Below are 26,408 nucleotides of genomic sequence, written 5' to 3' on the forward strand. Positions count from 1 at the left end.
ACAATCATTTTTTAAAAAATCTCTGAACTTTATAGTCACTAACTAGATACAAGTCGTCCCAATTTATTACTAGAATGGAATTGAATCATATTTGCATAATTTCTAAGGAAGCTTTTCCAACTATACCCCTTTCAGTTCTTTTTCAATAGCAGTTCTAAGAACTCTCAGCCACCTTCAATGCCAAGATATCCAGATGGTTCCACCACAAAACCGCGGTGGAATAAAGCGCACTCGACGAAAGCGCGTACGTGACGTCATCACAGCGTGACGAAAACATCGCGCTGTGAGCGGTAAATTTAAAATTAAAGCGAAAACCTTACCCTACCCCCCCCAAACCTAACCCTAAACCTAACCCTTAACCTAACGCTAAACCTAACCCTAAACCTAACCCTTAACCTAACACTAAACCTAACGCTAACCCTGAACCTAACCCTAAACCTAACCCTAACGCTTAACGTAACCCTAAACCTAACCCTAACCCTTAACCTAACCCTAACCCTAAACCTAACCCTTACCTTTATGTGAATCGGCTTGCTTTAATTTTATTTTAATTTTAATTTAATTTTTTTTAAATTTTTTTTATCGCGCTGCTGATGACGTCATGTACGCGCTTTCGTCAGGCGCGCTTTATTCTACCGCGGTTTTGACGGGTCACGATCCAGATAAGTCCAGGAGTCCTAATCAGTGCCTGAAAAAATATTAAATTAGATGAAATGAAATATATTGACTGATCATGAAGCATCATATTCTGTTCCCAATAGGATATTTATATTGTACCTTTGGAAGGAATTGCAGTTTGTATCATAAATTAAAAATCACCAAAATTGAGAAGAGATGCAATCAATAACAGCTCCTTTATACAGAGTGTAGTATATCACATTATATAGTAAAAGCTATTTTTAGAATTACCATTTAGAAAATATGCCTTAAATGCACAAATACAGTACATTTTGCTTATCTGACAACTCAATTCGTGGAGTTTGTATTAAAAAAAAAACTTTATAGAAATTCAATATATTAACTACATAAATTCAGAAAATTACGTAGTTTATTTCGCAATTAGCTTTAATATCAGCATCTAATTTTCAGTAAGTTGGCTGAATATGAGATCCTGTGCAAATATGCTGAACTGTGTAGTGTTTGCTTATGAGAAGTTCCGTGGCACGACAAAACCGCGTTCGACTAAAGCGCGCCCGATTAAACCGCGTCGCTGACGTCATCAACAGGGCGACAACAGCGAGCGCGGAGAAAGAAGGGCGCTTTAAATAGCGCTTTGAAAGCAAGCCGATTCAAGTTAAGGTAAGGGTTAGGTTTAGGGTTAGATTAAGGTTAGATTAAGGGTTAGGGTTAGGTTAAGGGTTAGGGTTAGGTTAAGGGTTAGGATTAGGTTTAGTGTTAGGTTAAGGATTAGGTTTAGAGTTAGGTTAAGGGTTAGGATTAGGTTTAGGGGGGTTAGGTTTAGGTTTAGGGGTTAATTTTAGGTTTAGCGTTTACAGCGTGCTTTTTTCTCCGCGCTGTTGTCGCGCTGTGATGACGTCAGCTACGCGGTTTCATCGAGCGCCCTTTAGTCGAACACGGTTTTGTGGTGGAACTGAGAAGTTCACATAATCACTAGTTAGTTACTAGGGTTTACATGATCACTAGTTACTAGAGTTCTCATATCCATCTTTAACTATACTAGTTATCCATCTTTAAAAATATTGCATTAAAGTACATTGCAAAAGCCAACTCAACAATAAAACCAGTTCAGTAATTTCCTTTTCTGGTTTGTTATGAAAGCCGTAATCAAAACCAACATCACAATGCATGATTTATTTAAAATTAAGTTTGTTTCCTTTTAATACCTCTAGTCCTTATCAGGCAAACAAAACAAAAAAAAAAATCTGATTTGTGCAAATCTTTCAGAAAACTGCAGAAAGAAAGCGGATTCCTCTTTTTAATTTTTAAAAGTGAAGTCTTCTTTATTTGCCACTTGTTGAAAGCAGCCATTATCTTCTATAAATGCCACAGGACGTACAGGAACGACTAAGTGAGATATGCGGCTCCAGAGCCCACTTAGCTTATCGGTATCCATAAGGTCGTAAGAACTGGTCGAATCAGAGTTTGTGAATTTAGTCCAGAGGAAATCCCGCACATTTTCCTCCACGATTTGTAGACCAATGGTAGGATCCAACTTCTCACTCTCCAGCAAAACTGTCAAAATCAGCGCCACGTCTTTGAAAGCGGCATTCTCGTGGTCACAGTACTTGTAGAAGATTAAGGTGGAGCTTGCAGGCAGGGATTCGAACTGGTGTATTACGGCTGCCTTCCCTCCTCCGTGGAAACCAACGCTCAACTCCTCGTCAACTGCTAGCTTTGCAAGATCATTGCTTAGAGTAGATTTAGAAATCCCATCTACGTGGACTGTGCGGCCTCCCAGGGATGATGAATAGGCGCGGGCAACCTGGGTGCTCAGGCACTTCAGAGTTGATTTAGCTTCTTGGGCAGCAGTAAAGATTAAGATCGCTGGTTCAGTGTGGTAGGATGCGTTAAGGTGCTTCTGCAATATTTTCCGTACTCGTCCCCACAGGTAAGGACTCTGACCTGGGAAGACGTCCTTCAGCGGATTGAACTTTGATAGGAAGACCTCCACCACTGGGTTTTTCGGCATACTTGGAGCGTGTGAAGGATAGTAACGACAGCAACTTGCGAAAATCGCGATCAACGCCACCATTATGGCTAGGAAAACTCCACGGCGGAGAAAGCCTGATAATTAAGGGCAGAGAGTGGAGAGGGAAGAAAGAGAAAACTATTCAGAAAACATCACACGAGGACAAAAGTCACACGCCAAAGACTTAAGTAATTTATTATTAATGGAAATATTTCATATCTCTGGCGCCCCCCCCCAGGGGGGAGGGCCTTCTCTGTAGCTGCGCCAGCCCTGTGGAACGATCTACCCGTAGAGATCCGGACCCTTACCACTCTCCCGGCCTTCCGTAAAGCCACCAAGACCTGGCTGTTCCGGCAGGCCTGGGGCTGTTGATCAATGTCCAGCCCCACTTAAGACTGAATGGATGGTGTGTAATTTTAACAATTGTATTTTTACTTTTAAATTCTTAAATGCTTTTTTATCTGTCTGTAAGCCGCCCAATAGCAATAGCAATAGCAGTTAGACTTATACACCGCTTCATAGGGCTTTCAGTCCTCTCTAAGCGGTTTACAGAGTCAGCATATTGCCCCCACAATCTGGGTCCTCATTTCACCCACCTCGGAAGGATGGAAGGCTGAGTCAACCTTGAGCCGGTGAGATTAGAACCGCTGAACTGCAGAACTGCAGTCAGCTGAAGTAGCCTGCAGTGCTGCATTTAACCACTGCGCCACCTCGGCTCTGTCCCAAGGGAGTGGGCGGCAGTCCCAAGGGGGTCCCAAGGGAGTGGGCGCCCAGAGTCCCAAGGGAGTGGGCGGCATACAAATTTTATTAAATTGAAATTGAAAAATCTCAAAGACAAAGTATCAATATCGAAACAGTAGTAGGAACCAATTCCCACCGCCAGGCATCAGGTCACCCCCCCCCCAATTATATCTGTCTGTCTGTTTATTATATAGATATAATAGATATAGATAGATACATAAATACAGTTCAGGTTCAATTCCCCCCTTATAGCATTAATATTCTTTTGTTTGGCTTTAAGACATTTTTTCCCACCAAACCCCTTAGTTTGTTATGTGAAGCCAGCCTTACTATCTTCTAAGAGAGCCGAGGTGGCGCAGTGGTTAGGGTGCAGTACTGCAGGCCACTTCAGCTGACTGTTATCTGCGGTTCTAATCTCACCGGCTCAAGGTTGACTCAGCCTTCCATCCTTCCGAGGTGGGTAAAATGAGGACCCGGATTGTTGTTGGGGGCAATATGCTGACTCTCTGTAAACCGCTTAGAGAGGGCTGAAAGCCCTATGAAGCGGTATATAAGTCTAACTGCTATTGCTATTGCTATAGTGGTGGCGAACTGGGAGTACTATTATGTGCCCCAGTCTTATTATCTTCTATAGTGGTGGCAAACTGGGAGCGTGTACACGTGGGAGGCCCATGTGTACAATGAAAGAGCAGTTAAGCTTCCGGTTTCCAGTATACACAACATGCACAATTTCATCAAAACAGCAGAGTAAATGAAGTATTGCTTTGTCTTACGATATTCCACAAAGAAGTTCTTTATACATTTGGACTACAAAGCTTCTAAGGTATTAAAATACGATGTTTAAGTGCAGATTTCATGTTCCCTTGTTACAGCAAGATATTGGTGTTTGTTTTTTCTTCATTTTACTTGATTTAGCAATAACATCCTTTTTTTACCCAGTAAAATAAGTCTATATAAGGGTTACTACAAATATTATCGGGACTTGAATTTCATTAATTATTGTATGATTTAGTTGATCAGTTTCATAAAAAAAATCAAGAATATTCTTACCATTATCTTGCGAAGACTGAGAATTATTTATTACCAGCTTTTTCACGGAGTTCTGTTGATTTACTTCTGATGTAAAGTATTCACTTGTCTTCCGAGAATAGATTTCGGGCACTAGTTTGGATGTCGTATGTTGTACATCTTTTAAGAAAAAAAGCATAGCAGTATTATGAGAAACAACCTGTCCAGTTATAAGAAGTCTAATTATACAATTTTACTAATCAGTACAGCAAGCTTTTTCAACCATTGGTCCCAGATCTCCTCACTAGCATGTCAATGGATATGAGTTATGAATATTACAGTCTAATAACTGAGGAATCAAAACCCAGAAACTTGGCCTAATCCAGAGTTCCCCAATCTTTCGGATATGGGGGGAGAGGAGGAAAGGGGGGATGGTTCTGTGTGAGTAGTCAGCAAGTGCATGCATGCAACTCCATTTGCACAAGCAGTGCGCATGCGCCAGAGGTGGGGTCCTACCAGTTCGCACCTATTCGGTAGAACCGGTTCGTCAAATCTACCGAACCAGTTAGAAGAAGTTCCACCAGTGGACCCGGAAAGCAGGCCACACCTACAGAAGAGGTTGCAAAATTTTATGAAACCCACCACTGGTCCTTGGATATGATTATTCTACACTATCATGCTCCTATTTATAAAACTCAGTGCCTCTGTGAAAGGGAAGGATGACTACTGCGTTTGTGGTGCAATCAGAACATTGCCTGTGTTGAAGTTGTTTTAACGCAAACCAAAGATGCCTTTTAAAAAACAAGTTTACATCCTATTCTTATGCATGCCAGTGCTGTATGAGAGGTAATTTAAGGTGGTTCTGACAAGTGTCGTTGGCATCTTCATATCCGCGGCAAGCCACTCCCATCCGGTCACATGGGCAGCAAGCCACTCCCACAAAGGAGGCCACACCCACAGAGTAGGTTCGAACAATTTTTGAAACCCACCACTGGCGTGCGCACAGGCCACTCACACAGATGGAAGCACACATGGGCGCGCCTGCTGCTTGTACAAATGGAAATGCGCATATGCGCCCTTGCCAGCTGCTTCTGTGGCCTGGTTCTCAACAGCTCATTGCCCAGTACTGGGCCACAGCCCAGAGGTTGGGGACCCCTGCCCTGCCTGTAAGTAATCAGTGGAAGTTCAGCAATAGATCAACCTTCTCATGCCTTGTGGCAATTCTATGTTCCTAGTTGAAACATCATACCAAACCATTCTATAATTTCTTTGGATTTGCTCCTAACTTTGTTGTGTGAAACCAGTCACCATAATTTATTTAGCAAGTCACAGCTTTGCAAATTATCTCGGTCTCCCAGTCTTACTGTTTTCTATAGATATGCAGCAGTTAAGAAGGCCAACATAGACGATTCCATTGAAAACAGCAGATGTAAGTGGAATCTTATGGTGTTTTACAATATTTCAATTTAGACATTTCCTGGATTGCAAAGTCTCTATTAAAATACCATTTTTAAATGAAGATTTTATGGTCCCTAGTTATATTAAAATAATGATTTTTTTTCCATTTTATTTGATTTAGGTGTAACACCCTTTGTTTTACACCACTGTTTCTCAACCTTGGCAACTTGAAGATGTCTGGACTTCAACTCCCAGAATTCCCCAGCCAGCGAATGCATTCGCTGGCTGGGGAATTCTGGGAGTTGAAGTCCAGACATCTTCAAGTTGCCAAGGTTGAGAAACACTGTTTTACACAGTAAATAAACAGTTATGATTACTACAAATGATATTATCAAGAATTTCATTAATTACTGTATGGTTTATTTGATCAGCTTGGTTTTGATTTTATAGTAAGTGTACCAGGGGTGGGTTCCTGCCAGTTCTAACCTCTTCTATAGAAGAGGTTACACAAATCTACAGTGCCGTTTAGAACCGGTTCCAGCTCCCTCCCCCCTACCCATCCGAACATCGTCAAGATGAAGAGTGGGAGGAGGAATTCTGGGAGTTGAAGTCCACAAGTCTTAAAGCTGTCAAGTTTGAACACCCCTGGGGTTTTTTTTTTCTAAAGGGTTAGGGATGCAAGGGTCTTGTAACTTGAGAGCTTTAAGACTTGCGTGCTTCAATGCCAGAGTTCCTGAGCCAATATTTTGGTTGCTAAGCAAGAGTGTTGTTAGGTGAGTTTCACCACGTTTTACAAGTTGGCCACACCCATCCAGTCACATGACTGCTGAGCCACTCCCACCGTCACGTGGCCATCAAGCCACTCCCACATAGCAGCCACACCTACAGAAGAGGTTCTAAAAAGTTTTGGAACCCACCACTGAAGTGTACAGAACTAAATAGGACAGTGATATGTCTTTCCTTAAAACGTGTGCTACCATAAAAGAGGGATTTTAGCAACTTTTACTCTTTATAGTTTATAAATCTTAGCAAAGTTCTCATCTGAAGAAACACTGCAACGAAAGTTTACTTATTTGCACCAACTGTAACTAGAAAAATGTAATCAGAATCATGTTTATGAAACTTGTACCAATGTCAAATATTTTATTCCACTTGTGTAACTTGACATGGGAGTTTGTCAACCCCATTTGTCTTATATGTTTACAGTTAAATATATATTTGATACATTTAATATAGAATATGTTGTTGTATTTTCTCATTGTTTTACCTGTAACCGGGTATGTCTTCTCTATGTCTTCAAGATTTTGAACTGTTTCACTTTCTTGGTCCAAATCACCTTCTTTTGTTTCTTCAGTATGTTTCGGAGAGTTCTGGCCCTGTGAATTGATTTCATCTTCTGGAACAGTCTCTGTTAAAGATGTTTCCTCTTTCTGAGAATCTAGGAGGTCAGCATGGGTGGAACATTCTGTCTTTTCATGTAAAGAATTCAACAAATTTGTATCTACACAACTATCAGGGAAATCAGCAGAATCAGATGGAAGTCTTACAATGCACCCCGTAGCGTCACTATCCTCTGTAGCGTCACTATCCTCTGTTCCGAGTGGGAGTCCATCGGAATCTGACAGTTTTTCTGCCAAAGAATCCTCTTTTCTTTCTTCGGCCTCATCCTGTTGAAGGCTGGCTGAGATATTTTCTACATTGGGGGGCTGAAGAGTCATCTGCCTTTCTGACATAAGACTTCTTTTTCTTCTTCAGGGGAGTCTGTCCGGGGGCAACATATAAAATATGGTTTCAGTAACTTTTAAGTTGTTATGTGCTCAAAACGATTTGCTTTCGATGGATTGACTATGCTCAAAATAAATATGGGACTAAGAAATTCCAGATAGTTTATGACTGAAGAAACAAGGAATGATATAATCTGCTTAGAGCTAGCCTAGCAAAGAGGAGTTAAAGCTCAAATGAAAGATCAGAACAATTAACTATGTTATATAGTTTATGGGCAGCCCAAAACCATTCCTCTTCAGTCAGCGCAGCCCAGGTAAGGTTGGAAAACTATGAACTAGATTATCACTATAATATAGAGAATAACACAGTTAATCCTGACCAGGCAGTTCCCCTGCAATTCTTTGCCCCAGGATGCAGGAAGCCTTCGTTATGTCCCTAGGTTATTCCCCTATTATGCAGAAGCCACACTTATTTGAAATTGGGGTGTGGCTTGTTTCTAGAGACGAAGACAGGATAATTAAAACAGTGTTGGAAGAAATGTCCTTCTGGGTTCGGCTCCAAGTGGGGAAAAAGACACTGGAGACATGGAGGCTGCTTGGAAAGATGGTTTTAATGGTGGACAGGACCACATGGCTTGAGCCCTGAACAGAAAAGGGGATCGCATGCTTCAATGTTGGTGGAGAAGAGAAGGGAAGCTGAGTCCCTGGTTTTATGCCCTCTCTGGCCTTTGATTTTGAGCTTGTATTCTGATTGGTTGTCGGACTCCCATGGGCCCATGCAGGGGCAACTCTCTAGGCTGCGTTTTGAATCCAAGTTTGGTTGATGCCATGTGGCGAGTTGGGTAAAGGGCCAATATTATTATGCCTTAATCCCATCACTCTGGAGCTGAAGGGGAGAACTCTTTATTATGTAAAGTGGACTAGCTCAGGCTTTAATGGCCCATTGACAAAGTGGGGATGGGCAGGAAGGGGCAGGCAGCTATTCTGTCTTTTAAAGCATGTTTCTTCCTTTTTCACACCCAGAGAAATATTCTGCCTTTTCAATATTTCCTAGGATATTTCATTTTTCTGGGAGAGGGCTGGGTTGATAACTTCCTACAACAGGATAACTATTACGGAAAGCAAGAGCAACATAGTTGGACACAGCATTTTAGGTTTGTCCAGTGATAAGTACTTGAATGGAAAAGAGAATGGTCTTCTCTTAGTTTTGGGAAATTAACCTGAAACAGGAATATAGGAATATAGGAATATAGGAATATATATAATCTATATCCCATAGATTAGGCCTCCTCCGAGTTCCATCAGCCGGTCAGTGTCGACTGGCAACCACGCGGAGGAGAGCCTTCTCGGTGGCAGCTCCGACCCTATGGAACGATCTCCCCGTGGAGATTCGTACCCTCACCACCCTTCAGACCTTCCGCATAGCCCTTAAAACCTGGCTGTCCCGACAGGCCTGGGGCTAAAGACCTCAACCCCACCCGAATTGTATGAATGTTGTGCTTTTAACGATGTATTGTCTTATGTGTTTAATCTGGTTTGTCCTCCCTTCCCTCTGAACTGTGAGCCGCCCTGAGTCCCCCCAGGGAAAAGGGCGGCATACAAATAAAGCACCTATACCTATACCTATACCTATACCTATATATATACATACATACATACATACATACATACATACATACATGTGTGTGTGTGTGTGTTTTTATTTGTGCTGATAAATAAAGGGAGACTAGTATAGATCTATTTCAAGCTAGCTGATGAGAGCTAAATAGCTTGAAATAGATCTATACTAGTCTCCCTTTATTTATTTATCAGCACAAATAAAAACACACACACACACATATGTATGTATGTATGTATGTATGTATATATGTGTATAGGTATAGGTATCAGCACAAATACAACATATATATATGCACTTTATATATATATATAAAGTGTCTTCCACGTATTATCGCCCAGGAACCCTCCAGGAAATCGCCTCCAATTCTCCCCTTGGACTCGCCCTGGCCACGTTAGCTTCTCGCCCTTCGGCGGGCGCTAAGTCCAAAACGCCTCTCTTACTGTCCGCTTCCTGGATCCGCTGATCTGCAGAGGATCCCAGTACTTTCGGTGCTACTTTTTCAGCTTTTAACTACTTGGAACTTAGGACTTACTAGTAGTCTAAGACTTGGAGCAGAAAAGCATCACGGCAAAGGCCATTCTTTTGCAACTGATCGTTAGATCATCGCAAGCAAATCTCTCCCTTGAACACAGCGGTGGGAATTTGGAAGCGCGTCCCTTCCTTCCCCTCCCCAACAACCATCACAACAACAACGAAAGTTAAAACAACCGAGACTTGCCTTTCCGCAAAAAGTTAATCATGCACGTTGTTCCGTCCGTCCGTCCGTCGTGTGAAAGGAGACAAGGATTAGGTTCAGATCCTCTCTTCCTAAAACTAAACCGAAACTCCTCCGATAACTTCCTAGAAGCCGAACATGCAACTATCCCAGAATCCGTAATTCCTACTAACGTCCGAATGATTTGTTCCGCAGTACAAGGCCTTGCAGAGGGATGCTGGGAGGTGTAGTTTCCTCCTCCTCCCCTTCTTCCATGACTATGAGAGAAAGCAATACAGCTGTGCAAAACAGCTGATTCGGTGACGTTTCTTTGTAAGGTTGTCGCCTCGGCCAATGTTCATTCCACTGTGGAAGGTCCTCTTTTATGGAGGGTTTTTCTCCTCGCTCAGCAGCTGTGCCTTATCTCTCGAGCTATAAAGTGCTGATGATAGCTTTCTTTGAAAAGACAACATATTGACTTAAAAATGATAAAGAGCAAAAAAAAAATAAAAGGTCTCCTGCCTTTTTAATACTTATTAAAATCAAAATGTTGCTGATTTTGGATGAATTAGAACTGTAGGGTTTTGAAAGCAAATATATTGCTAATTCTTTGTCCCAAGGTGATTCCTGTCCATAAAGAAAGGCGTGTTTGCAAGAGAAGTGAAATAAACTTTTGGATTTAGAATTCTGAATGATGATGGGACTTTGTACTCAGTTATGATGGGTCATAATTAAGGTCACCAAGATTTTCAGATTGGTAAAGAGGGACACCTTTGACCGGTGTGTGTGTGTGTGTGTGTGGATTAAAAATTTTATACGGAGCAACAAAAATTTTCATACAGTGCAAAAATAGTATTGTAATTTTTTTTTTAATTTCAACATAACTACAATTTACAAATATAAATTGTAACTGTTGCCAAACATCAAAATTTTGATCGCGTGACCATGAGGATGCTGCAATGGTCGCGAAGTGTGAAAATGGTCGCTAAGTGTGAAAAATGGTCATCAGTCACTTTTTTCAATGCCATTGTAACTTTGGTCACTATACCACCTTTCTGGCCACAGTTCTTAAGTGAATAACTGCAGCTGATAAGTTAGTAACATAAGTGAATCTGGTTTCCCCATTTGACTTTGTCAAAAGGTGATTATCTGAACAGAAGAGGTGATCACATGCTTCAATGTTGGTGGAGAAGAAGAGAAGGGCTGAGGGAGGGGCTTGCTAGGCTTTTTATAACCTGTTCAGTCCCACCTCTCTGTTTCCTGTTCCTGTGTAAGAAATGTATTCTGATTGGTTGTCAGACTCCCATAGGGCCATGCGGGGGCAACTCTCTAGGCTGCATTTTGAATCCAGGTTTGGTTGAGTTCTCAGATGCCATGTGGTCACTTGGGGCCAATATTATCATGCTTTAATCACACACACCCCCTGGAGCTGAAGTGGAGAAGCCTTTATTATGTAAAGTGGACTAGCTTGCCCTTCTTAACGGCCCATTGACAAAGTGGGGATGGGCAGGAAGCTGCAGGCAGCTATTCTGTCTTTTAAAACATGTTTCTTCCCTTTTCACATCCATCCGCCTTTTCAATATTTCCTAGGATATTTCATTTTTTCTGGGAGAGGGCTGGATGATAACTTTCCTACATTTGGAAATTGCAGCAATCTTCCAAAAGATTGTTATCTTTTGTTATCATATATACAAAGATGCAGAATTAAAGTTTATTTATTTATTTATTTGGTTTGGCTGAATCAATTGGGAGGTTTACTTTAAAAGAAACCTCCCCAGAAGGTTAAAAAAAAAAGTAAATAGGTCACTCCCGGTGACCTATTTACTTTTTTTAATCAGAAGCTGGGCTGAGCCAAATACTCTTTACTTGGCGATTGTGGACTAGGTACAGTGTGTGATACTTAATCTGGGCTAAATTTTCGGGGCAACCCATAAGAGGAGGAAGGGGGGGGGAATAAAATGTAGCTTATTATTTCTTGGTCTTATTCTTTTTTTGTTGCTGTCCTGTCTGTTCTCGGAAAAGGAAAAAAAAAAAAGGACAGATGAGCGAGCCAGGAGCGGCTGTCCGTCAAAAATTAAAGGACCTTGAAGAGGATCAAGTTAACTTCCACCAAGGGAAAGGATTAAATCGACTGCTTTGCTCCTGCTAAAGGGAAGAGGACGGCAAATTAAGAGGGGTAGGAAAAAAAAACACGTGGAAGAGTTGAGAAGGAACAAATGCAAAGGATTAAAAGCGCTACAATATAGAAATAGCAGTGACTTGTACTAATTAGGAAATTTTGAAATGTCATAACTTCCATATAAACTGTTAATTTCCATCAAGCTCATCATCGTCTGCTTGTTTTATGCTCTTTGTATTTGGTGATGGTGACCTAAATCTCTAGAGCAGTGTTTCTCAACCTTGTCAACTTGAAGATGTCCGGACTTCAACTCCCAGAATTCCCCAGCCAGCATTCGCTGGCTGGGGAATTCTGGGAGTTGAAGTCCAGACATCTTCAAGTTGACAAGGTTGAGAAACACTGCTCTAGAAACATCATATTGAGGTTGTTTATCGCTGGGATATGAATAATAAACCTAGTATTTCCAGGAAAAGAAAAAAAAGCGCTACAATATAGGCTTTCGTTTTCTCTTTGGCAGCCTGCGGCCTAGAATGAAAAGTTGGCCGGTGGAAATCGACGAAAAAAGAAAGACGGCGACGCTGACGGGAATAAAGCCCCGCGCGCATCGGCGATAGAAACAACCGGCCGGAAAAGATCGGCGAGGTGAGAAGGGAACGGAGACGACCACCAATGCCCGAAGGGAAGTTGGCGGCCTCCCCGGACTCCCCCCGCCGGAGCGAGGCCGAAGAGAGGCCGCCCCCGTGGCACGTGACGCCCAGGCGGCCTCTGAGGAGGACGGCCTCACAAAATGGCGGCGGCGGCGGCGGCGGCTTTCGAATTCGCGCCTCCTCCTCCTCCATCTCCCGGGGCGGCAGCGGCGGTCGTCGTCGGGAAGTGAGGTTTTCTGAGGAAGTCGTCGAGCACTCGATGTCGGGGGCTTCGCCGAGGCCTCACGGCTTGGATATGTCGGGAAGGCGGCTTACCAGGAAGGCTGCGAAAGATGAGAGAGATGCGGCGGCGGCGGCGGCTGCAGAAGAAGGGGAAGAAGGAGAAGGTAGCGTGGGGTTCCAACCGGAATGGCTGGCCGAGAAGGAAGCAAGGACCGAACAGCAGCAGCAGCCCAGAGAGGAGCTACTAGCTGGATCTTTTAGAGGTAAGAAATCAGCACTGGCTTCTTACACGCTCATTGATGCCAGTCCAGACCAGTCTCCTTCCAGTCAGTCTGGACTGCTGGTTTATTTAGCTGCTGTCTTAATTTTTATTTTATTTAGCTGCTGTCTTAATTTTTTATTATTATTTAGCTGCTGTCTTAATTTTTTTTTTATTTAGCTGCTGTCTTAATTTTTTTTTTATTTAGCTGCTGTCTTAATTTTTTTTTTATTTAGCTGCTGTCTTAATTTTTTATTTATTTAGCTGCTGTCTTAATTTTTTTTTATTTAGCTGCTGTCTTAATTTTTTATTTATTTAGCTGCTGTCTTAATTTTTTTTTATTTAGCTGCTGTCTTAATTTTTTATTTATTTAGCTGCTGTCTTAATTTTTTATTTATTTAGCTGCTGTCTTAATTTTTTATTTATTTAGCTGCTGTCTTAATTTTTTATTTATTTAGCTGCTGTCTTAATTTTTTATTTATTTAGCTGCTGTCTTAATTTTTTTTTATTTAGCTGCTGTCTTAATTTTTTATTTATTTAGCTGCTGTCTTAATTTTTTATTTATTTAGCTGCTGTCTTAATTTTTTATTTATTTAGCTGCTGTCTTAATTTTTATTTATTTAGCTGCTGTCTTAATTTTTTATTTATTTAGCTGTTGTCTTAATTTTTTATTTATTTAGCTGCTGTCTTAATTTTTATTTATTTAGCTGCTGTCTTAATTTTTTATTTATTTAGCTGCTGTCTTAATTTTTTTTTTTAGCTGCTGTCTTAATTTTTTTTTTTATTTAGCTGCTGTCTTAATTTTTTATTTATTTAGCTGCTGTCTTAATTTTTTATTTATTTAGCTGCTGTCTTAATTTTTTTTTATTTAGCTGCTGTCTTAATTTTTTTTTATTTAGCTGCTGTCTTAATTTTTTATTTATTTAGCTGCTGTCTTAATTTTTTATTTATTTAGCTGCTGTCTTAATTTTTTATTTATTTAGCTGCTGTCTTAATTTTTTATTTATTTAGCTGCTGTCTTAATTTTTTATTTATTTAGCTGCTGTCTTAATTTTTTTTTATTTAGCTGCTGTCTTAATTTTTTTTTATTTAGCTGCTGTCTTAATTTTTTATTTATTTAGCTGCTGTCTTAATTTTTTATTTATTTAGCTGCTGTCTTAATTTTTTATTTATTTAGCTGCTGTCTTAATTTTTTATTTATTTAGCTGCTGTCTTAATTTTTTTTTTAATTTAGCTGCTGTCTTAATTTTTTTTTAGCTGCTGTCTTAATTTTTTTTTATTTAGCTGCTGTCTTAATTTTTTTTTTTTAGCTGCTGTCTTAATTTTTTTTTTATTTAGCTGCTGTCTTAATTTTTTTTTTTTTATTTAGCTGCTGTCTTAATTTTAGGGGGGAAAAAATCTATTTCCCAGTCTGCTGCGCTCTACCAGGTAGTCCTCGACTTACGACCAATGTTGAAACCCCCCCTCCCCGTTTATGTTGCTAAGTGAGACAGTTAAGTGAATCGTTAGGTTAGTGGACACAGTTGTTAAGTGAATCTGGCTCCCCCCGGATTAGTCAGATCGTCTCAAAAGATGATCTCACAGGACCCCGCAACACTACAACCGTCATAAATGTTGAGTCGGTGACCAAATAGCTGATCGGGGGACTTCAAGAATGCTGCAGTGGTCGTAAGAGTGGGAAACGGTTGTGCCTTTTTTTCCCAATGCTGTTGTAACTGTAGGAAGTTATTAACCCAGCCCTCTCCCAGAAAAAAATGAAATATCCTAGGAAATAATTGAAAAGGCAGAATATTTCTCTGGATGGGAAAAGGAAGAAACGTGTTTTAAAAGACGGAATAGCTGCCTGCAGCTTCCTGCCCATCCCCACTTTGTCAATGGGCCATTAAAGCCTGAGCTAGTCCACTTTACATAATAAAGAGTTCTCCCCTTCAGGTCCAGAGTGATGGGATTAAGGCATGATAACATTGGCCCTTTTACCCAACTCGCCACATGGCATCTGAGAACTCAACCAAACCTGGATTCAAAACGCAGAGTTGCCCCTGCATGGGCCCATGGGAGTCTGACAACCAATCAGAATACAAGCTCAAAATCAAAGGCCAGAGAGGGCATAAAACCAGGGATTCAGCTTCTCTTCTCCCTTTTCCTTCTCTTCTTCTCCACCAACATTGAAGCATGTGATCACCTTTTCTGTTCAGGGCTCAAGCCATGTGGTCCTGTCCACCATTAAAACAATCTTTCCAAGCAGCCTCCATGTCTCCAGTGTCTTTTCCCCCACTTGGAGCCGAACCCAGAAGGACATTTCTTCCAACATCACTTTGAACAGTCAATAAATGAACTGTTGTAAGTTGAGGATTACCTGTATTTTCTGGGTGACCTCCCATTCAAGTAATGCAGGCCAAACAGCCTTAAAAAGGCATCCCTGACAGATGCTGCCATCTGCTGAAAACAGTGATGCTCAATTTCCGGTATATTAAAAGCTTGTGTTTTAACAGTGTGACATAATAGGCTACAGAGAACTGTGGGGCAGTTCTCCCTACAGTTAACTCCGTCCTTCTCCCTTTATGGGAATAGAAAATGCAAGCTAATTCTTTTGACTCCGTTTATTGCAGAACTGATATATAATAGTTCTGCTTTTTAGACATCCGCTCTAAGAATCTTGCATTGGTTTGAGAAAAATGTAAAAATAGCATTCTACTCATCTATATGAACTGTCCTATAGAATTCATATCTCCCATACAATAGTATGCATTGTTTAATTGTTCAAGTAGAAGAGACTTGATTTTTTAGTTGAATTACTTTACTTGAGAAAAAGCAGGTGACTAAGAAATATCTTTCTATTGTTTTTTTTTAACACATCCTAATTGTTAAAATGAAAAAATATCCCTGAAATGATATGGTGTAGGTTGCATTTTGCTAAATTGGTAAGATTTGGTGCAATGCAATTTGCGAAAAAGCCTGGAGAAACAGTTTAACTTTCCTTTGGGTTATCTTTTCAATTTTCATCATCACTTTTTGTCCGTGCAAAAGAATGAACTATTATTTTGAATCAGAATTAAATACCTAATAAGAAAAGGACATGTGAGAGAAGTTATTGTGAGGAAACCATTATTTTGTTTTAAGAAACATTTTTGAAGTATAGAAGCTATGCTTTATATTGTGAACCACGAACTAATTTTTCCCAGAGTCCCACAAACTTTTTAAGAGCCTGTTCAAAGATTTTGTAAGAGGCTTAGTTGTATATAAAATGGTTACTTTGGACATATTGGCACTCATTCAGAACGCAAAATACCAAGAATTTGGAGCCCTTTACTTCATATCACACTTATATGCAGGTTCTCTTTTAAACATTTCTGAAATATAAAAAAGTGAGGCATTGGTAGTAAGAATTGCAAGAGGAGTCCCAGAAATACTTTAGCACCTATTCATACAGCATTTCATAGGACTAGGAGTGATATAACAGTCACTTCTAGAAGAGATGGGTGGCACACAAATCAAATAAATAATACCTGGATGTTTGCTTGTTTATGCTGTATTTATTAAGGACTTTTCCCTCTTTATTTGGAAGATTGTTCCTCAACTGAAGCCAGAAACAGAGCGTCCAGCAAAAATTTTAATGGCAAAATGCAAACACAGACAGGTAATCTTGGATTTTCTTTATAATAATGAACATTTTGTTAATGATATCTCACTTAACAAACATCTCACTTAGGAAGATAAACTTTGGGCTCAAATGTGGTCGTAGCTCAAGAATTATCTGTACAAAGATCAGTTTTCATTTTCTAATATTAAACCTACTGAGTTTTTTTTTTCAATATATGTTTTATTTCATTTTCATTTTCAATTTATACAATCACTTATATACTGTGCGATTAAAGAAACAATAAACACAACTCTTCTTATATTCCAAAATACAAAACCAACATAACACTTCAACCCTCCATACACCCTTTCTTTCTCCCCCTCCAACTTTCGTTTCTCCCCTTCAGCATTCCCCTCCTCTACTTCCCCTCCCCCTCTAACGTTCCTTTCTCCCCCTCCCTCCATCTCACCCTCCTTCCATTCCCCTCTCACTCCCTCTCTACTCCTCCCTCTTCTTTCCCTCTACTCCTCGCTTTGGTGTATTTCTGCTATTCATTAGTATACTGAGTATACTTAGTATACCTACTGAGTTTTGAGGACAAAGATGTGCTATGAGTAAAATCTTTAAAAATGTTATTTATCTTACACATGTTGCATATCATTTAAAAGAGGCAATTTAAATGTTTTTTTACTGTTATTGATGGGAAGAGATACAAGTTTAATGCTAATAAAAGCTACTGGATGTTTTTTTTTTCTGATGGTATCTTCAGTCTGACTTGTTCTTACATTTTTTTAGATTTTTAAAAACATCTTTATTATTTTATAAGTGGTTCAGGATTGTAAACATTCATAATAGTTCTTCCTCTTAAACAAGCAGACTTAATATACAGGTAATCCTTGGCCTACAGCCATTCATTCTGTCTAGCCACCCTGATATAAAGCCCAGTTTGGGAGAAAGCTGCAGTGATAGTTGTCCTTCTGGAACTCCGTCCCATTTCCACACAGATCTCTTGAGCTCAGAGTGAACATCAGGTTCTTGGTCACCTCTCTTACTCAGGCCTTTCTCCCTTGATTGCTCCGTTTGTAAGCAAATATAACACACAAAAACACATGTACTATTTTTTTTTTACGTATGCACAAATTTGTAGGAAAAAGCACATTACAAAAAAGCCTAATGATTTTTTAATATATAAATACGTATATACTATTTATTTCTCATTTTGTCAAGTGGGAGCTAGAACTGTAGGTTGTTTTGTCAAATAGGTCTATCTGTAACCATTTTTTATTTCATTTATTCCTCTTTCTTTGACAGAAAATACAGATAACATCAAAATGTCGGGTGTCATACTCACTCGACCGCCTATTAGGACTTCAAGAGAAGGTAAATAAAACCTGTGGCAATTTAACAAAAAAACTCTGTCATTTAAAGGGTACAATTATTTAGGTTCTGTTTTGATTTGATAAATGCTTCCAAAGGTAATTCTGGAATATTTTAAAATATATATATCTATATCATATTGAATAAACTAAGCTGCACAGAATCATTGACTAAGATGGTGGGCATAGAAATTGAACAAATAAAATAAATAAAAAATATTGTAAAAGAAGAAAAACATGGTACAAATATGTTTAACCGTGTTATTAAAAGTTTTTTATTCAAGTTTCCACCAACCTTGTTTTATATTGCTCTATTTAAATAGTTTGAGAATTTGACTTTCATTTCACTCCCAGATACAAAATTCCCTAAAATGATGCCTTGAAATATTTTAGATTTCAACGTTTTTTCTTCAACAAGCAGTTTAATAATCCTGACATAATTCTTACATATATCAGACTTGTAAAATTCCATTCTAACTACAAAAGCTTCATTAAGTTTAAGTCTTTATAGCATAAAATCTTTTCTCTGGAATGTCTATCAAGTCTTTTTTTACCAAAGATTTCTCGACCTTGTTAGTATCCATTCAAAAAATTCCTCTTGAAAATTGTGGATTTGCTTAGAGCTCTTGTTTCAATTGTACTGAGATGATTATGTTTAATCCATCATCATAATAAAGATTGGTTAATTTTACATGTAACAGCAGCGAGAATTGTCTATGCACAAAATTGGAAAAGTGAAAATATACCTATAGAGGATAATATTAAAGAAAATACTAGAATGTGCTGAAATGGGTAGATTAATATTGAACATTAAGGATAAGGAAACAGAATACTTTTAAACTTGGGAATTATTCTATCAATGGTTAGAAAATAGAAGTCGAAGTTAGAAATTTAGAATTAAGGAGGGCAAGTAATTAAAAATGAAGTAAATGTGTAATTAAATAATGAATATTGAATAATGAATATAAGCAAACACTATGATTAATAGACCTGGATGATAATGATTACAAATGTGATATTTATATGATTTATAATGCTTGATATTATTAGCTAAATATAGATAAAGCCAAACAGAGCATTTAATTAAATAACGGAAAATGTTTTAATAAAGATAAGTGAAGATTATGGTGAATAGATTTTGAGAATAATTATAGTTATTGTGTGCATAAGATTTATTATTTGTATTTAAAAGAGATTGTACCCAGTCAGTACACTGCCCTTGTGGATATGGAAATTTTATATATACCAATGGAAATTGTATAATAAAAATAATAATAATAATAATAAAGATTGGTGTCAGGTTTGTATTCCAAAGTTGCAGTTAAGTCCTTTACATTGTCAGATATTTGTGAAATTGCCTCAGTGGTTTGATAACCTTCTACACATCATTGCATCACTTGCTCTTATTTTATATCATTTATAATATTCATGTCTTCAAATTCCATGCTTCCTTATTTTAGCTTGCTTCCTCTTTCTTGTCATTTAACTACAAAGTCTCAAAAATGGTGTAGAGCTTCAAAAAGGAATGACAGGCTGTGGCTAAAAAGAATCTCTTTTAGCCATTACAGATAATAATCCCATAAATTGATTAAGAAATGAAAAGCACAACCTATTTCCTGTTTGAAACATAAATTCCAAAATATCTGCTTTATCAACAATGAAATAATTGCAACGCCTCACCTGTTATAAGGACAAAAAAAATATTGTCCTTAAAGATGAAAGTAACTTTTATCACCTCATTATTTATTGGTCTATTAGTGGTCATAAATGCATAACAATTTCCCAATACAGGTAGGTCTCAGTGAGGTTAATGATTTCCATGAAATGGTGATGTTATTCAAATTCACACCCTTCATACCAGTATTTCTATGGAAAATATGGTAATTGGTTTCAGCTTGAGAAAAATAAATAATGAAAACTTTTTAAACATAATTTTTATATTAATATTAGTGAAATGTTACAGTAAAGGATAAAAAATAATATACCTAAAATTTAAATTTGTGGTTCACAAAATCACATAATAGTTATAGTAAACAAAGTTTTAAAAAAATCTACTGTAGATTCAGGCATTCCAACTTCTTCTCTTTTAAACTTTCTGTGACAATATTCATGTCATTCAATTACATCAAATTTTTTGCTCTAATGTAATAATGAGCCTCTTTTTTAAAACTTGTACTTGTTTTCCTCTAACAGGAATTTTCTTTTCTCCATTTTGCACAAATAAAGATTAGCTGCATCTAAAAATGTCACTATGCATGCACAAATGCACAAACACTAGACTCCCATTAACTGAAGTTGTTATCACATTAAATGTGACGATATCAATTTACAATTGTCCCTAAATCGAATTTTGTGGGGTTTTTTGAACTTGCACTAACTGTGACTTATTATCTAGGTAATCTTTCCCCGCCCCAAACTCCTGAGCTCAAGAGAACTTCGAGAGGTAAGCAAAAAAGAGGGCCTGGTGGGATGGGAAGCAGGCCTAAGGTCTGTGGGAACCCAGTGGGAAGAGGAACGTGCTCAAAGGTTGTGGGGATCCTGTCTTCCGGTGGCACCGTAGGCATTGAAGGACGTTCCTGTGGGAACGCCAGCCCCGTGATCGCGTTAAGCTGCTAGAACAGCGTAAATCAGCTGTCAAGCGGCTTGAAAGCACTCCCCTCGGGAAAAGAGGGGGAGGTGAGCAGCCGGGCAAGGGTAGAGCTCCCCATAGACCCCCAGGACCAAATCTGGGGCTCGAAGGGTGAAATGTTTATACTCTCTATTTTGCTCTGGGAAGCTGGGGGGAGGGAGGGGTGGCAGGGTTGGGTTGGAGGGAGGGAAGGGGAAGGGATGGCGCAGTGGTTAGGGTGCAGTACTGCAGGCCACTTCAGCTGACTGTTATCTGCAGTTCAGCGGTTCAAATCTCACCGGCTCAAAGGTTGACTCAGCCTTCCATCCTTCCGAGGTGGGTGAAATGAGGACCCAGACTGTGGGGGTGATATGCTGACTCTGTAAACCGCTTAGAGAGGGCTGAAAGCCCTATGAAGCGGTATATAAGTCTAACTGCTATTGCTACTGTAAAATTTATTAAAACTTTTCAGTAAAAAAAAAAGTTGTGGGGATCCTGCACAACAGGGGAAGTGAAGCACAGAAGAGCCTCAGGATGGGGAAGGCCTGGAGCAGAGGCTCCACATGTCCTGCTTAATGACTTGCGCAGTCATTTAACAACTGCATTGTTAAGAGAGCAGGGAGTGGTAGTTGTTAATCAGGTTCCATTATGGCCATCGGTCAAGGACTACCTCTACAGCCCATGTAATACTGCAATAGATGTAGAAATAATGCATCTCCCAGTATCTGTTTTAATCAGTGTGTATTTTATGAGATTGAAATTGGGTGACTTTGCAGTTACTTATTGAACTGATAACAAAGGTTGGTAATTTGCCTTTGATGCATAGTGGTGGGCTCTAGGAGATAGACAAATGGAGGAATCTATGGTTATATCAATAGTCTCTTGGCAACTGTTCCCAATTCCTCTCTGTTCCATGATCTTAATGCTGTTTTGGACCTGCCAATCAATACTCATGTCTCATAGCACAGCCTTTTTTTACTAACTCCATTTTCTTTTGTAAGCAAAGTATTGCTCAGGTTTTCCCCTTTAACGTCCTCTCATATACATAATTCATTTTACATCATATTTCTATTTCCAATTTCAGCCATATTTTCTTCCGTATTTTTCATCTTAAATTTAATTTCTTCTTAATAGGTAAACAATACCATTATTTGCCCCTTCCAAGTTAAACCTAATTATCATTTCATTTTCCATCTGTTATTCGATTTTGCTATAGGTAACATAACATCCTCAAACTCAATTTTGAATAACGTGGAAGGGAGAGGGATTGTAAAAGAAAACATTTAGATGATTTCACTGGGATTTACAGTGGCATACAAAAAGCAGACAAGGGGGAACGTCCCCCCAAAAAGAAAAAAACTAAACAGTAAAGGGAATAGTGGGGAAAGATTGGGAGAAACCCTGAATAAATTTACCATAGCAAAATTAAAAGGGAGAAAAAGGATTTTGAAGAAAAGATATAGTCATTATAAAAATAAGAAAAAGAAGAAGCCAGGAGAATGGGTGGAAAGAAGAGAATCTAAAAGTGGAAAATGTTTAGAAAAGGAGGCAGGGAAAGAAGGGATATATTAGTCGATTAAAGTGAAATGTGTTAACATTGTTAATGGTATGTAGCTAACTAAGATGTGAGGGAATTATAATAGCATTATTAATTGTGGATAATTAAGTTAAATGCTTATTATGTAAAGATATTTTTCATATCTTAAGAAAGCTGTTTTAAGTATCCATGGTTGTTATGTTTTGTCTTATTTTTTTCTGGTTTAATTAATTAGTGAATTAATTTTGGATGGAATTTTGTAATTGGTGAATAAATATTTGTTAATCAGTATCTATTCTTGCATTTAGACATACTGTAGTAATGAAGAGATGGATTATATCTCTAATATGATCATTTGTTCTCCTATTGAGGTTCTTTTTCAGATTCAGTGCAGAATTTGGAAGAATTAAGCCACAGAAAACAAGGTATTTATTAATGTTGTGCTCTGTCACATGTAGAATTATGTTATTTGGTTTAATGTTTCATATTTATATTAACTATGTGTTGTTTTATGATCTGCCATTATAAATGATAGCAGATATATAGCCAGATCATGCTGACTGTTGGATTATTTATGTAAAGCAGAGAGGAAAACATGGGATAAGGTCTGACAGGGATCTAGCACAGTCTTACAGAAGTCCAGCAATTCTCGTGGCATGTACAGTCAAAACTGGATAGTTTCTTTCCTGCTAGACAAAGTGGCAGCAAAATTTAGATTTTTCTAAAATTGCTGCTATAAAGAGCAAATATTAGCACAAAATATATGTGGAACCCAAAAGTAGAAGTGTCTGTCTAAGAATTAAAACACAGATTTTATAAATTATGTAAAAATGAACTCAAATTGCTTCAAATTAAAGTTACTACTGCTTGTTTGCAATGAAAACTTTTTACAGTATAAAGTTGCAAAGTTCTCTCATTTTGATATATAAATTAAAAGATAATTACTGAAAGTGATGTATTTATTTCTTGCTCTACCCAAATCCCGAATTATTAGCAAAGGCTGACATAATATTAGAGAATCACAGAATCATAAAGCGTGAAAAGTTTGATGCTCTACAGAAGAAGAAACTACAGACTCCTTTAAAAAGTAAGACTTATTTTTAATCATTTAGAACTATGTATGGTGGTAACCAATATAGTCTACTACACATGCACTCATGTCTGAAATATCTGAGGAATCTGGAACTCTCTGTAATAAGACAAATCCAGATGTGCTCGGTTATGCAGAATGACAACTTCCTTTTTTCTGTTTTGAAGACTAGAGATACAATCTAATAACTAGATTTCAACTGCCAGAGAGGCACCCAGTGACAAAATGAAGTACATATGGGAAAGCAAGGAGCATAAAAGAATGCAATTTCCAGTTAGCTCTTACTTGGCTTCTGGATGTAATTTTGGGTGGTTATCACCTATAAAGCCCTTTAATGGTATAGACTAGGGGTAGTCAACCTTTTTATACCTACCGCCCACTTTTGTATCTCTGTTAGTAGTAAAATTTTCTAACCGCCCACCGGTTCCACAATAATGGTGATTTATAAAGTAGGGAAGTAACTTTACTTTATAAAATTTATAAAGCAGAGTTACAGCAAACCCCTACTGCCCACCATGAGAGCTGGAACGCCCACTAGTGGGTGGTAGGAACCAGGTTGACTATCACTGGTATAGACCCTAAGGGAGGGGTTGTCTGATTGCCTGTAGTGTCCATCTGCTTTGTGTGCTCCCAACAGCATTGACCTGCTTCAGGTCCCATTGCCAAACTGTCATTAAGAGGAAACCGGGAACAATTTTTTCTGTTGCTCCATTTATGCTGTGGGATAACATCTCTCCCTCTCCGAGATCAAGATGTTCTCCATCATCCCATTTTCTTTAAAATCCCAGCTTTTTCCTAGGCCTTGGTTTAAGAGGGATTGGTAGGCTCTTTTGAACTGAAGAGAGACGATTTTGTTCTCTTGGGTAGCTATTTTATGAATGTTGCTTTTATGGAGTTGTTATTTTAACTTTGTGAAGCCACTTTGTTTATAGGGTTGGGTAATCTAGAAATTTAATAAATAATAAAACTGTATTTTCATATATTAATATTGTACATTGATTGTGGAGAGTATAGGTTTGAGTCACTTCATGACAGGTTCTTTGGTCAATATATTAGCAACAACCTAATATATAGTGATAAATAATGGGCTACATTCTAAATCAGTTTGGTTATTTGTGTAGGGTGTTAAAATATTCATTTAAAAATACATATATTTTGATTGAAATGTTTAGTTGACACTTTCCTAATGAATTAGAGTTCTTTGCAATCTGTTTTTGGAACACTTGAGTCCTTAAGTTCTTAGGGTAAATGTTTAGAAAGACTCAAGTAAGGATATACACTTAATGTAATAAAATATGAGTGCATTACTGATTTTTTCCCCCTTCCCTTCTTACATGTACGTACCAGTTTCTAAACCTGAAAGAAGATACTCACTTACAGCTATTGTGATATTTGTGGCAACTTGCATTGCTGCTGGTGGATGGTATGTATTTCGGCATTCATCAATTCACGTTTCGGAAATCGATTATAAAGTTCTACAAGCTTTTAAAAACCAAATGAAAGAGCTCAGGAACACCTACCCAAGTCAAGACACAATAGTGTGGAACAGAATCCAAAGTACTTTTGAGAAACGTCTAAATTCTTCTCACCCTCATTTGGAACCAGCTATCTTATTACTCACCGCTTCAAAAGAAGCTGAAGATGTGTTGAAGTGTTTAAGCAACCAGATTGCGGATGCTTTCTCCTCTTCTCAAGGTGCACTTACAATTAAAATTGATGGGGCCAGCACAAGAGCTGAAGATAGCGATGTTGTCAAACTTACTGTCGATGAGAAGCTGAGCTCTGGTTTTGAGAATGGTAACAAAGCAGCGGTAGTCCATCGGTTTGACTCATTACCCGCAGGTTCCACCCTGATTTTTTACAAGTACTGTGACCATGAAAATGCAGCATTTAAAGATGTGGCTTTACTATTGACCGTTCTTCTGGATGGGGAGTCCCTGAATAAGAGCTTTTCCTTGTTGGAAGTTGAGGAGAGAGTGAAAGATTTCCTCTGGGCTAAATTTACTAACACGGACGCACCAAAGTCTTATAATTACATGGATACAGATAAGTTGAGTGGTTTGTGGAGTCGCATAGCCCATCTAGTCTTACCTATATGGCCAGAAAATTTCCTCCCTCAGGAGAAATGCTTGCAGATGAAATAACTTAAGGTAAGGGAGCAAGAAGAAAATACAACACAACACAAATGCAACGCAACATGTATAAGTCTGTTAATGTTTATATAATGAGAAAATTGCAATTTACTAATCAGAATTACTGAAGTTATAGGTCATTCAATATCAATAAGAGTTCTCCTTTATAAGGAAGCTGGTAATTTATAAGAACTTTTAGACCTTTAACACAATTCTAGTGATTTATTGGAAATCAAGATTCTATACTAAGGGGAAAATATCTTATTGCTCGGGCTCAACCAACTTTGTGTAATATGATTTTTTTAAAGTATCAAAATCCTTTTGGAAAGTACTGTGAATGTGGGCAACAAGGTAAGGAATTGTAGTACTAGATTCTATCTTTCTGCTTGAAGTTTAATGGGACTGCAAAGTTGAAGTTGAGACCAGGTGTTTTTATAGCCTAAGAATAATTCTGTCTTACTCCATTTCCCAAAACTGCATTTTTTTAAAAAAATTGTAACCGTAGATTCTGTAAGGTGTAAGCCTATGTCAATTCAATGATAGACTGTTTTTCTCCTTTGAAAATGGCCTGTAGCTATGTAATGCAGTCTGTATGTTTTCAAATAATTATAATTGCATCAATCCAAAAACACAAGCCTCTTCAGTTTGTTCAGTTAGACTATCACTATTAGACAACCAAAGACTTCCTTCAGATTTATGAGAAATTTATGAGATTAATGAGAAACAGCAAAAGGAAATACAATCAGGATCAAGAAAGAAAAATAGATGCATTATATATTAGCAATTATAAAGGAAATCAAATATCATATACTTTGTAAACACTTTATTACAATAATACCCCGTTTATCTAACACTGGTAAAAGTGAGGGGTCCTTGGTGTTAACATCAGTACTACTGATGATGTTACCTAGTTAAGATAATGAAACATCTGCAAGAAAACAAGGAAGCTCAGAGAGTACCAAGGACCCCTCCTTTCAACCCTGAGATACAATAATTTTCCTT

The 26,408-nt window shown here is 38.3% G+C and overlaps 2 protein-coding genes across 3 annotated transcripts; one reads left to right on the top strand and one right to left on the bottom strand.

Moving 5' to 3' along the window:
* Positions 1-835: 835 nt before the first annotated feature.
* LOC106539546 (torsin-1A-interacting protein 2) lies at positions 836-10,089 on the bottom strand. The gene is made up of 4 exons (XM_087726851.1): positions 9,861-10,089; positions 7,065-7,558; positions 4,442-4,579; positions 836-2,745 (listed from the first exon to the last, which is right to left on the bottom strand). Exons 2-4 carry the CDS (start codon positions 7,528-7,530, stop codon positions 1,937-1,939), a joined length of 1,413 nt encoding a protein of 470 aa, XP_087582977.1. The 5' UTR covers positions 7,531-7,558; positions 9,861-10,089; the 3' UTR covers positions 836-1,936.
* A 1,780-nt stretch (positions 10,090-11,869) lies between these two features.
* On the top strand, positions 11,870-25,903 carry LOC106539545 (uncharacterized). Of its 2 annotated transcripts, XM_087726856.1 has the most exons (8): positions 11,871-12,012; positions 12,473-13,087; positions 16,649-16,720; positions 17,975-18,043; positions 20,435-20,482; positions 22,556-22,609; positions 23,179-23,271; positions 24,622-25,903. In XM_087726856.1, the coding sequence occupies exons 2-8, from the start codon at positions 12,625-12,627 to the stop codon at positions 25,416-25,418; spliced, it is 1,596 nt and encodes a 531-aa protein (XP_087582982.1). In that variant the 5' UTR covers positions 11,871-12,012; positions 12,473-12,624; the 3' UTR covers positions 25,419-25,903. The 2 variants fall into 2 exon arrangements, with proteins under 2 accessions (XP_087582983.1, XP_087582982.1); XM_087726857.1 differs by lacking the exon at positions 17,975-18,043 and having other exon boundaries at positions 11,870-12,012.
* Positions 25,904-26,408: the final 505 nt, after the last annotated feature.

Source organism: Thamnophis sirtalis, unplaced genomic scaffold (assembly GCF_051295495.1).
Source record: "Thamnophis sirtalis isolate CommonGarterSnake01/CBP01778 unplaced genomic scaffold, rThaSir2_p1.2 scaffold_12, whole genome shotgun sequence".
Classification (NCBI taxonomy): domain Eukaryota; kingdom Metazoa; phylum Chordata; class Lepidosauria; order Squamata; family Natricidae; genus Thamnophis; species Thamnophis sirtalis.

What these genes read in the sequence shown, in the direction of transcription:
- LOC106539546 (XM_087726851.1), bottom strand. Translation starts at nt 7,530, where the DNA reads ATGTCAGAAAGGCAGATGACTCTTCAGCCCCCCAATGTAGAAAATATC. An exon ending in GAAGACATACCCGGTTACAG is followed by an intron (nt 4,580 to 7,064) that starts GTAAAACAATGA and finishes TTTTCTTAAAAG; the next exon opens with ATGTACAACATACGACATCC. An exon ending in TCAGTCTTCGCAAGATAATG is followed by an intron (nt 2,746 to 4,441) that starts GTAAGAATATTC and finishes CTTAATTATCAG; the next exon opens with GCTTTCTCCGCCGTGGAGTT.
- LOC106539545 (XM_087726856.1), top strand. Translation starts at nt 12,625, where the DNA reads ATGCCCGAAGGGAAGTTGGCGGCCTCCCCGGACTCCCCCCGCCGGAGC. An exon ending in TATTAGGACTTCAAGAGAAG is followed by an intron (nt 18,044 to 20,434) that starts GTAAATAAAACC and finishes CTTATTATCTAG; the next exon opens with GTAATCTTTCCCCGCCCCAA. An exon ending in GCTCAAGAGAACTTCGAGAG is followed by an intron (nt 20,483 to 22,555) that starts GTAAGCAAAAAA and finishes TCTCCTATTGAG; the next exon opens with GTTCTTTTTCAGATTCAGTG.